The sequence below is a fragment of the Dasypus novemcinctus genome, chromosome 4 (genome assembly GCF_030445035.2).
Source record: "Dasypus novemcinctus isolate mDasNov1 chromosome 4, mDasNov1.1.hap2, whole genome shotgun sequence".
In the NCBI taxonomy this organism is placed as follows: domain Eukaryota; kingdom Metazoa; phylum Chordata; class Mammalia; order Cingulata; family Dasypodidae; genus Dasypus; species Dasypus novemcinctus.
This window is the reverse complement of record NC_080676.1, coordinates 81,031,243-81,047,477: the sequence shown is the minus strand read 5'-3', so window position 1 is coordinate 81,047,477 and position 16,235 is coordinate 81,031,243. Positions and strand designations below refer to the sequence as shown.

The 16,235-nt window shown below is 38.5% G+C and overlaps 1 protein-coding gene across 3 annotated transcripts in view; it reads left to right on the top strand.

The window, feature by feature from the left end:
- The window catches only part of CFAP91 (cilia and flagella associated protein 91), a 115,613-nt gene that overhangs the window by 33,828 nt on the left and 65,550 nt on the right, over positions 1-16,235 (top strand). For all 3 annotated transcript variants that reach the window (XR_009185547.1, XM_004480770.4, XM_023585296.2), the window contains exons 9-10: positions 2,689-2,871; positions 4,741-4,883. Coding sequence is in view for 2 of the 3 variants with exons in the window: in XM_004480770.4 (XP_004480827.2) it covers positions 2,689-2,871; positions 4,741-4,883 (326 nt within the window). In the remaining variant the exon portion in view is untranslated. The remainder of the gene's footprint in view (positions 1-2,688; positions 2,872-4,740; positions 4,884-16,235) is intronic.

Here is a 16,235-nt window from a genome sequence, read left to right as displayed (position 1 = left end):
TGTTGAGGCCTTGGGGAAAGAGTGATGCTACCAACTTTTTTTCACTATCGCCACTTAAGTGGTCATTTTAGACATTTTTTTCCTAATTGCCACCCCCCATAAAATTTTAATACCAAAGATATCCTGTACGTTTGTTATGTACTACATATATACCTTTATACATAAAAGAAGTATACAGCTTATTCTCAAATTCAGTACAGGATTAAAAATGACTATATGAAAATTTTATGTTAAAATTTCAATTAAAATTTTATTATTGACATTTAACTTAACTTTGTAGCTGTATTCGCTGAGTAACTTATTTATTTATTTATTTATTTCCTCCCCCCCTCATGGCTTGCTTGCTGTCTGCTCTCTATGTCCATTCGCTGTGTGCTCTTTTGCATTTTTGCTTGTCTCCCTTTTTGTTGCAAACAAAAGGCCTCCCATATGGTAAACAGGAGTCCAACTGATTGAGCTATAGCCGCATCCCTGCTGAGTAACTTTTTTAAAAAAAGATTTATTTTTATTATTTATTTATCACCCCCCCCTTGCCACTTGCTTGCTGTCTGATCTCTGTCCATTCACTGCATGTTCTTCTGTGTCTGCTTGTTTCCCTTTGTTGCGTTGTCTTCTTGTGCCTGCTCTCTGCAGGCACGGGCCAGTTTACCTTCACAAGGAGACCCTGAGAAGCGAAGCCAGGGCCTCCCATATGGTAGATGGGAGAGATGGGAGCCCAATTAGTTGAGCCACATTGACTTCCCATGAGTAACTTTTAATGTAACTTATTTACTTATATAAATTGTAATGTATCAAATTATGTATGCAAATAGCAATTTATATACATATACAATAATAGCAATGTAATCACGTCTTTTAAAAATCACTTAAAACTTATTTTTCCACCAAAACAACTGCATAATTAAATAAATTCCTTAAAATATTTTAGTGAACTTAACTTTTAACTTTATTTAGATATGAGAGAATAACTTTTTAAAGATTTATTTTATTTTACTTTTTTAAGATTTATTTTTTATTTATTTCTCTCCTCTTCCCCCTTCCCCACCCAGTTGTCTGCTCTCTCTGTCCATTTGCTGTGTGTTCTTCTGTGTGTCTGCCTGCATTCTTGTCAGCAGTACCAGGAATCTGTGTCTCTTTTTGTTGTGTCATCTTGCTGCGTCAGCTCTTTGTGTGTGCGGTGCCACTCCTGGGCAGGTACCTTTTTCACACTGGATGCTCTCCTTCCGGGGCACACTTCTTGTACATGGGGCTCCCCTACGCGGGGGACAGCCCTGTGTGGCAGGGCACTTCTTGCTCGCATCAGCACTGTGCGTTGGCCAGCTCATCACACAGGTCAGGAGGCCCTGGGTTTGAACCCTGGGCCTCCCATGTGGTAGGCGGATGCTCTATCAGTTGAGCCAAATCCTCTCTCCTAAAGATTTATTTTGTTATTTATTTATTTCTCCCTCCCCCCCCCCCCCCCCCGTTGTCTGCTCTCTGTGTCCATTCGCTATGTGCTCTTCTTTGTCCTCTTGCATTCTTGTCAGTGGCACCAGGAATCTGTGTCTTTTTTCGTTGCATCATCTTGCTGTGTCAACTGTCCATGTGTGTGGCGCCACTCCTGGGCAGGCTGTGCTTTTTTCACATGGGGCAGCTCTCCTTGTGGTACACACTCCTTGTGTGGGGGGCACCCCTACGTGGCACGGCACTCCTTGGGGGCATCAGCACTGCGCATGGGCCAGCTCACCACACAGGTCAGGAGACCCTGGATTTGAACCCTGGACCTCCCATATGGTAGGCGGACGCTCTATCAGTTGAGCCAAATCCGCTTCCCATGAGAGAATAACTTTTAACTAGTTACTCTGTATTCATTTAGATACTGTCAACATTTTTTTCAGTACTTGTCATAATTAATGATGGGTTGCTTAACTTTTGCAGATAAGTAATAAAATATAAACTATTTATATTTAATTCTAAAACCCCAAGCCACACATTAAAGTACTGAGCATCAAACATGACATCCAAAAGGCATCCAGTGGCACATGCAGGCCACCTTTTGCAATGTGACTTTGCATTCTTGCAATGTAATTTCAATTGCTTTATGATACAGAGCTTTCAAAAGGAGGTGGGTGTCAAATACAGTTTGGAAGAAAAGGAGCAAGTGGAGTCATCTCTTTAGATGAGTTACTTCTAATGTGCAGCTGAGCCTTTCCTCCCTAAATTCTGGAAGTGTGAAACTGGGACATATTCTAGCCAATAGCTAAGATGGACAGAGATTATTGAAGAACCTAATCTTTTCTTTTAATTATTCTCATGGGGAAAGGGGAATAATTCTCCCAACTCTCCATCGAACATGTGCTTTTTCAATTACTTGGAGTTCTTTTCATTCATTTAACAAATTTTTATTGAATGACTACCTCTTCTTGGCTAGCACATGTAATGCAGCTATAAAAGATTTCTGATGAATACCAATTGAGGACACTAGCTGATACAGCTCCTGTCACACCTGCCCGTCATGACTATCGTGGCATAGCACTGACATCTCAGTTTTTAGTGTTACATTCTGGCTGCAGTCTGTGGTCATCATGTGACTGAGTCAATTCAATAGCTTCTCTGTGAATAAAACATGAAATGGTTGATGACTAGTCTGTGTTTGAATGAGTTAGAACAGTATTTTGGAGATAGTCATGGAGGTATGTTTTATTTTAGTGATGAGAAAACTTGTGGGAAAAGGAAAGAATATAGAAGGGAAATTGGAGAGAAGAAATATCATCAAAGATTATACTGATTATGCATCTCAAACCTATGGACCTCTCTCACGTCTTGGTCGTTTCCCAGACAGCAACTCTGAAAACTTTGTAGTGAAAAACCACTTTCTCAACACCTATGAAGGTGAGAAACTTACATAATTAGAGGTCTAGTTAAGAGGTTTATCTTAGAAATATAGATTAAATACATAAAATATAGAAATTTAGATTAAAAGCTAAACAAAGTGTTTGCAGAAAACAGCAATTAAAATGTTTACTATTGTTAACACTATATATTAGGGAGTCATCATTTTTCATGTATTTTAACCCAGCAATTCCATTTCTGAGCATATATACTGAAAATAGAGCCTGAAACCTGGGCAAAGCTTTCCACATCATTTATAATAGTGGAGAGAGGGAACTATCTTAAAATCCTAACAGTAGGACATGACCATACAATGGGACTTTTGTAACAATTAAAATAATACAAACTAGACTTTTAAAAATTAACATTGGATATATATAAACTTTAATGTAAAGTGGAAAAAACCCTGTAAATTTTATTAAACTATTATTTTAACTATATTTTTTAAATGTATAAAAAAAGCACTGAAAGTCAATTCACTAACTTGTGAATAGTTGTCTCTGGATGATTGGATTTTGAGTGATTTTTTTCCCCTGTTTCTTCATATTTTAGGCATTTTCCTAATTTTTATAATAAATATAGTATTACCATTAAAATACCCTTTTAAGAGAAATACAGCTGTATTCCATTTAAAGAAAGCCTAGGGAAGTAGATATGGCTCAAGTGATAGCGCTTCTCCTTACCATATGGGAGGACTCAGGTTCGATCCCTGGGGCCTCCTGATTAAAAAGAAGAGAAAACATGCCTGTGCGGCAAGCCAGTACCTGCGTGATGCGCCAGTGTTTGCATGGCAAGCCAGTATCCATGTCGTGAGCTGAGTGCCTGCACTATGATCCAGTGCCTGTGCAAGTGAATCACGCAGCAAGATGATGACACAACAAAAGAGAAATGAAGGGGAGTGTCAAGGTGAAGCGCAGCAGAAACCAGGAACTCAGGTGGCACAGGGAAACTTTCTCCACATCAGAGTTCCCCAGGATCGAATTCTGGTGAATCCTAGAGGAGAAAAAATGAGAGGAGAAGACCAAAAAGAGAAATAGGTACAGAAGATCACACAGTGAATGGACAGACAGCAAAAACAGCAGGGCAAGGGGAGGAGGAGGGAAAGGGAGGGGGGAATAAATGAATAAATAAGCCTAAAAAAAAAAAAGCCTAAAATGAGAAATTTAGAATTTTAAGGAAAAATTAATTTTGAAAGTGTACTTAAAAGATTAGTAGATATATTCTCCTGAGGGGAAGACTACAGGTTCTCTTTTAACAACAACAACAAACATTTATGACGCAAACTAGAAGTATATAATGAAATCAACCTTTATGAAGTAATATCGAAAAACTAATGACAGTGGGATAGATAACCAGAAGTTAAATTCACAGAGGGTAATACATTTAATAAAGCCCAAGAGAGAATTTTCTAAAGCATTTAAATTTCAGCTGACAAGTTAAAGCCCACATGGGCAACGTCATGAGTTGATGTTATTTCAGCTGAACCTGTAGCTCTGGCTGACCATCTCCAGAGGAGAATGTGACAAATTGGGGTACATTCATTTTAGATTGGTGGTACCATGTTTCATAGGATTGTTAAGTTTCTGCTGATTATTATTGTAGAATTTATTACTTTTTTGAAGGCCAATGTTTTCCTTTTAGAATGCATTTCTCATTTTATAGTCAAAGTCACTGAGAACATAAGGTAATAATACAGAAATTTGCTTTACATTTCAAGAACAATTCTTTCTATTATGTGAGAACACACTTTACCCATAACTTCAAATGAAACTACTTGGCAAACAGCTATTAAAATTAAAGTTAACAATATACTTTGAAAATGCTAAATGTAAGCACCAGATGCTAAGAATATGTGATTTCCTCCCATAGGATTAGTTGAACTTGAATCATGTCTCCCAGATTTTGTGACACAACCCCGAATCAGACCTCTGAAACCAAAAGTCATTACCACCAAGGATGGTTTTCTAAAGAGGGCAGCAAGGATGGATCATGAGTTGGCAGAGGTTCATAAGGTATGTTTTTTCATGTGACTTTTGCAGAAAAATATTAAACTCTAGAAATTGTACTTTGTCTTAGACAGCAATGTTTGAGAATGTTCTCAAACCACAATCCTACATTCTTTCTCCTCTCTAGACTTCTCTTCTGGAGGTTGTCTGTGCTATGCTGAACCAATGTGGTTTTCCCCCCTCATTTGAAATAGTAGGGATATCTCTTCTTGTTGCAGAAATCATGTTACTGTCTGAAAGTGGTTGCAACTTTGGATCTACATAATAAAAATTGATGTAATAAAAGTGTAACAAGTTACTAGTGTTAGAAATTATGGCTGGTTTTAAAGGTGTAATAGACTCCATTTTCTCCCTTTTATATTTGTTATCAGAGCATCATGAAGAAAGGGAGTCATCTTCAACCCCTCTCTCATCTAGTTTAAAACTCAACTGAGTGGGAAAGTTTGATGGCCATCCTCATGGACCAACTGCACAGCATCCACCAGTGGGGCATTCTCTTTTGTTAATTGGACTACAGGTGTATAGACTTGAATGCTCTAGAATTCTTGGTTTATAGTAGTCATTCTAGTCTTTAGTGCATCAGAATCACCAAGAGCTTGTTAAAATATACTTTGCTGTCCCCCCCCCAAAGTTTCTGATTTAGTAAGTTTGGATGGGGCTCGAATTTTTGCCTTTCTGACAAGCATCTGGTGATACTGATGCTGCTGACCTGGGAATCACACTTTGACACCCACTGATTATGACACGATCTTATCACTGGTCCATGCATGTTTATTTGCCCAGTTGAGAATCCATGGGATCTTGATAATAATTTACATATATCTATGTAGTTTTCTCCCACCTAATCCACATCTTCCTTTACCCATCCTTAACCCTGTTATCTCCCTTTCTGTTTTATATAGTATTATATCATATGAATGTATTCCTAAAACCATTTATTTTTCTTTTACTTTCCTTTTTATATAGTTTTAGTTGTATTTAATATGATACAAAGGATATTATATTTTATGTAATCTTCAGAGATTGATTTTTCACTTAATATTATATTGCTAAGATTCATTCGAATTATTGCATGTTGCTACAGTTCATTCATTTTGAGTGCTATAAAATTTTTCATATAAAGATTTCTTTTTATGTTTTTGGTATGTTTTTGGTACTAATCCTTTGTTGGCTGTGTACATTCCAAATATATTCTCCCAAGCTTGTCTTTTAACTTTCTTAACTGTCTTTTTAAAAGAACTTTTTATTATGGAACATTTCAAACATGAAAACATACAAGTTAATATGAATTCCCCACCCTGTTTCAAAAATAATCAACATTTTGCCTATCTTCGTTTTACTCAGGAGTATTTTTCAGCAAACCCAAGATATCACATCATGTTATTAAGGTGTCTTTTGATAAACAAATTTCTCATTTTTAATGTATTCAAATCTATCAATCTTTTCTTTATCCTTAGTGCTTTTTTTCTCTTTTTAATTTTAATTTTCATGTTTGTTGCTAGTATACAGTAATACAACTGACTTTTGTATATTAACTTGGTGTCCTTCAAATTTGCTTAACATACTTATTAATTTTAATGGGTTTCTCTGTAGAATTTTTAGATTTTCTACATAGATAATCAAATAATTGAAAATAGTTTCATTTCTTTCCTTCAAATGTTTTTTCTTTCCTTCTACCTTTTTTCTTTCTCTCTTGCTTTATTTGTTTTGTATTTGGTTGTTTTATCTTTTAATTATCTTTTCTACAAGCTTCATCCTTTTTTTTGAACAGCTTTTTGAGGTATAATTGACATATGATAAACTGCACATGTTTAAATTTGAAAAGTTTTGACATATGTATATACTCCTGAAACCATCAGCACAATCAAGATAATGAACATATCCATCACCTCTAAAAGTTTCTTCATGCTGCTTTATAATCCCTTCCTCCCATCCCACCCACTAACTTTTCCATCCATAGGCAACCATTGATCTGCTTTCTGTTACTATAGGTTAGCTTGCATTTTCTAGAATTTTATATAAATGGAATCATACAGTATGTACTCTTCTTTCATTCTCAGTTTCTTCAATAATTATTTTGAAATCTGTATATGTTATTGGTGCATCAATATGGCTCATTCATTTTTATTGCTAAATGATATTCTGTTGAATGGATATATCACTACTTATCCATTACCTGTTGATGGATGTTTAAGTTGTTTCCAGTTTTGCCTATTACAAATAAAGTTGCTATAAATATTTGTGTATAAGGTTTTTAAAAAAAATTTATCCACCCCCCCATCATTGTTTGAAGTCGCTGTCTGCTCTCTGTGTCCATTTGCTGTGTACTCTCTGTGTCTGCTCGTTTTCTCTTTAGGAGGCACCAGGAACCACACCCAGGACTTCCCATGTGGAAGAAAGGTGCTCAATCACCTGAGCTACCTCAGCTCTGAGGTTTGTTATGTCTCTCATTGTCTTTCCTCGTAGTGTCTCTTTTGTTATGTCATCTTGTTGCATCGGCTTACCATGCCTGCTGCCGCGCCAGCTGGCCTTCTCCAGGGGGCACTGGGAACCAAACCTGGGACCTCCCATGTGGTAGGTGGAAACCCAGTTGCTTGAGCCACATCCACTTCCCTGTTATATATAAGTGGTTTTTTTTTTTAAAGATTTATTTATTTCTCTCCCCTTCCCCTCACCCCCAGTTGTCTGTTCTCTGTGTGTATTTGCTGTGTGTTCTTCTTTGTCCGCTTCTGTTGTTGTCAGTGGCATGGGAATCTGTGTTTCTTTTTGTTGTGTCATCTTGTTGTGTCAGCTCTCTGTGTGTACAGTGCCATTCCTGGGCAGGCTGCACTTTCTTTCGCGCTGGGCGGCTCTCCTTATGGGGTGCACTCCTTGTGTGTGGGGCTCCCCTACATGGGGGCACCCCTGCGTGGCAGGGCACTCCTTGCGCGCATCAGCACTGCGCATGGCCAGCTCCACACGGGTCAAGGAGGCCCGGGGTTTGAACCGCGGACCTCCCATGTGGTAGACGGACGCCCTAACCACTGGGCCAAGTCCGCTTCCCGTAAGTTTTTGTATTAACTACAGACTTTCATTTCTCTTAGATAAATATCTAGGAGAAAAGTACTAGATTGTTTGATAGGTATATCTGTAACATTTAAAGAAACTGCCAAACTCTTTCCTGTAATATTTGCACTATTTTACATCCCCACCAGTAGTGGATGAGAGTTTGGGTTGTTCTACATCCCTATTGAAGCTTGGTATGGTTAGTCTTTTTAATTTTAGCCATTCTGGTATGTGTGCAGTGGTATGTCATTATGGTTTAGTTTGTATTTCCCTAATTATTGATGACTGTGAGCATCTTTTCATGTGCTTATTGCCATCTGTATATATCTTCTTGGTAAAGTGTCTTTTCAAATTTTGTGCCTATTTTTCAATTGGGTAGCTTTTCCTAATATTGAGTTTGGAGAGGTCTTTATGTATTTTGGATGCAAATCCTTTGTTATGTTTGTGGTTTACAAATATTTTCTCCTAATCTCTGGCTGTTTTCATTCTCTTATCAGTATTTTTTGAAGAGCATAAGTGCTCAGTTTGACGATGCCCAATTTATCTAATTTTTCTTTTATGGATTTTATATACTTTCAGCACTGTATCTAAGAAATCTTTGACTAACCCAAGATCACAAGGATTTTCTCCAACTTTTTCTTCTAGAGATTTTATAGCTTTAGGCTTTACATTTAAGTCTGGCCCATTTTAAGCAAAATCTTGTATATGGTGCAGATATGAATCAAAATTTTTTTGTATATGGATAGCCAATGCTTCAGCACCATTTATTGACAAGATTATCCTTTTTCCACTGAACTGCCTTTGCACCTTTGTTGTTCCATTCATGTGTGTCTATTCCATTGGTTAATTTATTGACCATATATGTATGGGTCTATTTCTGGATTCTCTAGTCAATTCTATTGATCTGTTTTTTATCTTTACACTGAATGTGTGAATGTGAACACAATGTGTTGTCTTAATACTATAGCTTTATAAAAGTACTGAAGCTGGGTAGTGTAAGTCCTCCAATATTGTTCTTATTTTCCAAAGTCGTTTTGGTTAGATCCTTTTCATTTTTCTGTTAAATTTTACAATCAGCAATTGTCAATTCCTACCAAAAAAAAACACAAAAAACAAAAAACAAACCCAGCTAGGATTTTGAGAGAGATTATGTTGAATCTACAGGTCAATTTCGAGACAGTTGATTTCTTAGCCATATTGAGTTGTCCTATCCAGTGACACAATTTAGCTCTTAGTTTATTTGGTTCTTCTTTAAATTCTTTCAGGAATATATTTTTTTAAAGATTTAAAAATTTTCAAATTTATTTCTCTCCCCTTCTCCCCACCCTGTCTGTCCTCTGTGTCCATTTGCTGTGTGTTCTTCTATGTCCACTTGCATTCTTGTCAGCAGCACTGGGAATCTGTGTCTCTTTTTGTTGTGTCATCTTGCTGCATCAGCTCTCCATGTGTGTGGCACCATTCCTGGGCAGGTTGCACTTTTTTCACACAGGGCATCTCTCCTTATGGGGCACAGTCTTTGCGCGTGGGGCTCTCCTATGCGGGGTCACCCCTGTGTGGCACGGCACTCCTTGGGGGCATCAGCACTGCATGTGGGCCAGTTCACTACATGGGTCAGGAGGCCCTGGGTTTGAACCCTGGACCTCCCATATGGTAGGCTGATGCTCTATCAGTTGAGTCAAATCCGCTTCCCTTTTTCAGCAGTATTTTGTAGTTTACAGTGTGCAGGTGTTGCACATCTTTTGTCAGGTTTATCCCTAAGTAGCTCATATTTTTGTTATTGTAAATGGTACTGTGTGCTAAATTTTGATCTCCATTTTTTAATTGATGGTATTTAGAAATTTTACATGAATTTTTATATTGATCTTTTATAGCCAGCAATCTGGCTTAAGTCACTTTTTAGGTCTGGTAGCTTTTTAAAAAAAATCCCATAGGATTTTGTCACAAACTTATTTTTCCTGTCTTCCTTTCCAATTTAGATCTCTTTCCCTCCCCCACTTATTGCACTGGTTGGACCTTTAGTATAATACTGAATAGAAAAGTGAAAGTGGATATCCTTGCCTTATTCCACATCTTAGGGGGAAAACATTCAGTCTTTCACCATTTAGTTTGAGGTTAGCTGCAGATTTAAAAATAAATATTCTTTATCATTTTGAAGTTGTTGTTCCTAGCTTGCTGTAATTAAAAAAAAATCATGCATGAATGTTGGATTTTGTCAAATACCTTTTTGGCATCTGTCGAGATGATCATATATATATATATATATATATATATATATTTTGTTCAGTTAATATGGTGAATATGGGAAGTGGTACATTACTACCAAACTGGCTGTAGCAATTTGATATTACTTATGAACTCTGATAAAAAGGATTATGTTTGTAAACTGGTCTGTTCCTCTGGGTGTGATACTCCTTGATTGTACTAGATTCAGCTAGGATGTCTTTGATAAAATTATGTTAGGATTAGGGCTTTGATCAACTACGTCAGTAGGGCATGACTCAGGGTTGAGTCCTCATCCCCTTGGTGGACTATGTAAATGGACACTCACTTAAAGGACACATAGAAGAAGATACAGAAGAGGAAAGAACTTGGTCATTTCAGTCCGTCATGTGACAGAAAGAAGGCTCAAACAGCTAAAGCCCTGGGGAGAGAGGAGCCATTCACCTTATAGTTTGCAGCTGAAGAGAACAGAGCAGTTGAATCCTATGCCAGCCTACAATTGAAACTGGAGGAAGCTGGGCTCATGAAGCCTTAAGAGGGGAGAGGAAGGCCAAACCCTCACAGATATTGCCTGCCATCTTGCTTCAACACGTGGCAACTGACTTTTGGTGAGAAAGTACTTCTTATGGTACCTTGAGTTGGACTCTTTAGGGTCTTGTAACTGTAAGCTTTTACCCCAAATAAATACCCTTTATAAAAGCCAACAGATTTCTGGTACTTTGTGTCAGCACCCGTTTGGCTGACTAATACACTTGCTGAAATAAAAAGAACTATATAGATATTAAGAACAACTGTACAGCAATAAATTAGAAAACCAAGATGAAATGAACCCTGACTTATGGGAAATAGAAGACCTCAACAAACCGATTACTAGGAAAGAGATTGAATCACTAATCAAATAGCTACCAACAAAGAAAAGCCCAGAATATAATGCCTTCATGGGGGAATTTTACCAAACATTCTACTCAAACTCTTCCAAAAAAACTAAAGAGGAGGGAGCATTCTCTAATTGATTCTATGAGGCCAAAATCACCATCATACCAAAGCCAGATAAAAATAACACAAGAAAAGAAAATTACAGACCAATATCTCTTTTAAAAAATTTTTTGTTAGAGAAGTTGTGGGTTTATATAACAATCATTCATAAAATACAGGATTCCCATATACCATCCCACCTCAACACCTTGCATTGTTGATTTACCTTTGTTACAATTGATGTTAACACTTTTTTTAAAAATTATACTTCTTTTAACAGCAGTTACCTTTGTTACAATTGATGAAAGATTATTAAAATAGAACTACTAATTATTGTCCAGAGTTTACAATAGGTGTTTGTCCTCATATGCCACCCTATTATTATATTAACACCTTGCATTAGTGTCATACATTTGTTATAATTCATGAAAGGACATTCTTTTACTATTAACTATAGTCCATTGTCTACAATAGGGTTCACTGTGTTATACAGTCCTGTTTCATCTTTTAATTTTTATTCTAGTAACATATATGACCTAAAGTTTCCCCTTTTAACCACATTCACTTATATATTCCAGTGTTGTTAATTATACTCACAATAATGTGCTGCTATCACCACCATCCATTTCCAAACCTTTACAATCAACCTAAATAGAATTTCTGTACAAATTAAGCATCAACTGCACATTCTCTAACTCCAGTCTATCCCCTTGTATCGTATATTCTAGATTCTAACTCTATGAGTTTGCTTATATTTATTAGTTCATATCAGTGAGATCATGTAATATTTTTGTGCCTGGCTTATTTCACTCAGGATAATGTCCTTAAGGTTGTCACATGCATCAAGACTTCATTCCTTATTAGAATTGAATAATATTCCATTGTTTGTATCTACTGCATTTAAAAATCATTAATTGGGTGATGGACACATGGTTTGCTTCCATCTTTTGGCAATCATAAATAATGCTTCTATGAACGTTGGTGTGCAAATATCTGTTTGAGTCCCTCCTCTTAATTCTTCTGAGTATATACCTAGTAGTAAGATTGCCAGGTCATATAGTAATTCTATACTTAGCTTCTTGAGGAACTGCCAAACTGTCTTCTACAGCTGCTGCACCATTTTTACATTGCGACCAGAATGAATGTGTGTTTATTTCTCAACATCCTCTCCAACACATGTTGTTTTCTTATTTAAAACATTGTAACCATTCTAGTGGGTATGAAATGATATTTCATTGTGGTTTTGATTTGCATTTTCCTAATAGTGATGTTAAGCATCTTTTCATGTGCTTTTTAGCCATTTAAATATCCTCTTTGAAAAATGTCTGTTCAGGTATTTTGCACATTTTTTAATTGAGTTGTCTTTTTATTGTTGTATTGTAGGACTTCTTTATATATTCTGAGTATTAAACCCTAATTGGATATGTGGTTTCCAAATATTTTCTCCCATTGAGTAGGTTGCCTTTATGTTTCCATTCAGAGTCTTTTGATGTACAAGTTTTTAATATTTGAAGAGGTCCCATTTGTCTAGGTTGCTTATGTTTTAGGTGTAAAGTCTAAGAAACCATTGCCTAACACAAGATCCTGAAGATGCTTCCTTACATTTTCTTCTAGGAGTTTCATAGTCCTGGTTCTTATACTTAGGTCTTTGATCTGTTTTGAGTTAATTTTTGTATATGGTGTGAGATAGGGGTGCTCCTTCATTCTTTTGCATATGGATATCCAGTTCTCAAAGCACCATTTTTTTTTTTAAAGATTTATTTATTTTTATTTAATTCCCCCCCTCCCCCGGTTGTCTGTTCTCTGTGTCTATTTGCTGCGTCTTGTTTCTTTGTCCGCTTCTGTTGTCGTCAGCGGCATGGGAAGTGTGGGTGGCGCCATTCCTGGGCAGGCTGCACTTTCTTTCGCACTGGGCGGCTCTCCTTACGGGGCGCACTCCTTGTGCGTGGGGCTCCCCTACGCGGGGGACACCCCTGCGTGGGGCGGCACTCCTTGCGCGCATCAGCACTGCACATGGGCCAGCTCCACACAGCTCAAGGAGGCCCGGGGTTTGAACCGCGGACCTTCCATGTGGTAGACGGACGCCCTAACCACTGGGCCAAGTCTGTTTCCATTTTTTTGACGAGACTATTCTTTCCCAATTGGGTGAATTTGGAAGCCTTGTCAAAAATCAACTGATAGGGACAACCAGCAAGATGGCGGTGGAGTAAGGAGCTCCTAGAGTCAGCTCCTGCTACAGGGCAGTTAGCAAATACCCAGAGCTCTCTGGAGCTAGCCGAAGTACCTGTTTGGGGGCTCCAGGAGACCAGAAGAGCATCTTGCAACGTCTTTGAAGGAGTGGAAGGAGGAGACTGCCCTTCTGCTGAGAAGACTCATAAGTAAAGCACTCCATGCCTCGGAGGCCTGTGCCCATCCTCCACTGGAGGCACAGCTGCCTCGGGAACTGTTCCACAGCTGGCATTGAAAGCTCCACTTCCCCAAAATGGGGGAGGAAGAGAGGGTTGGGCACCAATTTCAGCTATTGATGAGGAAATTCGCTGGGTACAGTATAATCCTGAGAACAGCTAAAGCTTGAGCCTGTCCAAGTCAGAAAGAAGCCAGGAGCTGCCATTTTAACTCCATGCCTGGCATGTGGGGAAGCGGGGTGGACTGAAAATCACAGTGCTGGTGGGGACTGGCTTCTTCCCATCAAGATCATATTGCAGGCCTAGCCTAGGCCCCAGTGCCACCTCCAGCAGGGAGGAAGCTGTGGGGACCTGCATCAGCCTCTCCAGGAAATTACTGGCCAAGCGCGGAGGCTGGTGATTATCCTACTTTGGCAGCACGAGCCGCCCCAGGAGCTGTTCTGTGACAGGAATTGGAAGCTCCATTTCCCAGAAATAGGGGAGGAGGAGATGGTTGACTGCTGATTTGGCTACTAATTGGTAGACTTGGCTGGCTAGGAGATAACCCTGAGAACAGGGGGGCGTGAACCAGCCCAAGTCTGAAAGAGGCCAGTAGCTACCATTTTGACTCCACCCCCAGCCTGAGGGGAAGCCGGGCTGACTGAAATTCTCAGTGTTGGCAGGAACCAGTTTCTTTCACACAGATCAGCCTGCAGCCTGCCTAGGCTTCAGCCCCACCTCTGGTGGGGAGGAGGCTGAGGAACCCCTCACCAGCCTATGTAGGTAACTTCAGGTAACTTTGGCTGCCATAGATTGAAAATCAGAAGTCTACCAGGGCAACTGCGGTCATCTTAGACCTGCACTGCATAGATTGTTGCCCACACCTGCAGCTCCATCCCTGCCCCAGGCAGGGGAGAAAGGGATGTGAAGCTTCATCACTCTCTCTGGGCAACTACAGTCTAGGCCAACACTTGGATTATTCCACATAGCTGTGACTCTATCCCTACCCCTGGCAAAGGGAAAAATTGGAAGAAGCTTCATTTGTCCCTGGTGCAATGAGGGCAGCTTGAGCCTCCACAGCTTACAGCACCAACTACATACTTGGCTCCTACTGCACAACAAGCAAGGGAGAAATGATAGGAAGCCCTAAACTGAAGAGAAAAACTGCACCCAGAATAAATACTCTAGTAAGCCAGATGTGAAGACACCAACAAAAAATTACAATCCACACCAAGAAAGAGGAAGCTGTGGCCCAGTTAAAGGAACAAGATAAGCCTCCAGATGACATCAAGGAGTTGAGACAACTAATTATAGATGTTCAAACAAATCTTAATAAATTCAATGAGATGGCTAAAGAAATTAAGGACATTAAGAAGACATTGGGTGAGCACGAAGAAGAATTTGAAAGCATACATAGAAAAATAGCAGATCTTATGGAAATAAAAGGTGCAATCAATGAAATTTAAAAAACATTGGAATCATATAATAGCAGATTTGAGGAGGCAGAAGAAAGGATTGGTGAGCTTGAAGAAATGACCTTCAAAAGAACTGATGAAGAAAAGAATGGAAATAAGTGAACAAGGTCTCAGGGAACTAAATGACAGCAAAAGATGTGCAAACGTACATGTCATGGATGTCCCAGAAGGAGAAGAGAGGGGAAAGGGGGCAGAAGAAATATTTAAAGAAATAGTGGTAGAAAATTTCCCAACCCTATTGAAGGACATAGATATCCCTGTCCAAGAAGCACAACGTACTCACATCCAAAAAAACCCAAACAGACCAACTCCAAGACACATACTTATCAGAATGTCAAAGGCCAAAGACAAAGGGAGAATTCTGAAAGCAGCAAGAGAAAAGCAATGCATAACATATAAGGGATACCCAATAAGAGTAAGTGCTGATTTCTCACCAGAAACCATGGAGGCAAGAAGACAGTGGTCTGATATATTTAAGATATGACAAGAGAAAAACTTCCAGCCAAGAATCTTATATCCAGCAAGACTGTCTTTCAAAAATGAGGGCGAAATTAGAATATTCACAGATAAACAGGAACTGAGAATTTCTAAGCAAGAGACCAGATTTTCAGGAAATACTAAAGGGTGTGCTAGAGCCTGAAAAGACAGGAGAGAAGGGCCTGGAAGAGAGTCTAGAAATGAAAATTATATCAATAAAAGTAACTGAAAGTGTCAGAAAGAGTGGTGAAAATAAAATATGACAGATAAAACTCAAATAGGAATAAACTTAACCAATGATGTAAAGCACTTATGTTCAGAAAACTGCAACTCAATGTTAAAAGAAATCAAAAAAGCTAATTAACTGGAAGAACATTCCATGCGCATGGATTGGAAGACTAAATATCATTAAGATGTCAATTCTAGTCAAATTGATACACAGATTGAATGCAATCCTGATAAAAATTCCACCAGCATTAAAGAAAAATTGGAAAAATGATCATTAAATTTATTTGGAAGGGTAAGGAGTCCTGCATAGCCAGAAACATCATCAAAAGGAAACGTGAACGCTCATCTCCAGACTTTAAATCATATTACCTACCTATAGTGGTAAAAGCAATATGGTACTGGCCTAAAAACAGACACAGTAGACCAATGGAACCACAATGGTTCAGAAACAGACCCTCACAGGTATGGTCAAGTGATTTTTGACTAGCCTGTCAAACTCACACAGCTTGGGCAGAACAATCCATTCAACAAATGGTGCTAAAAAATTGGACATC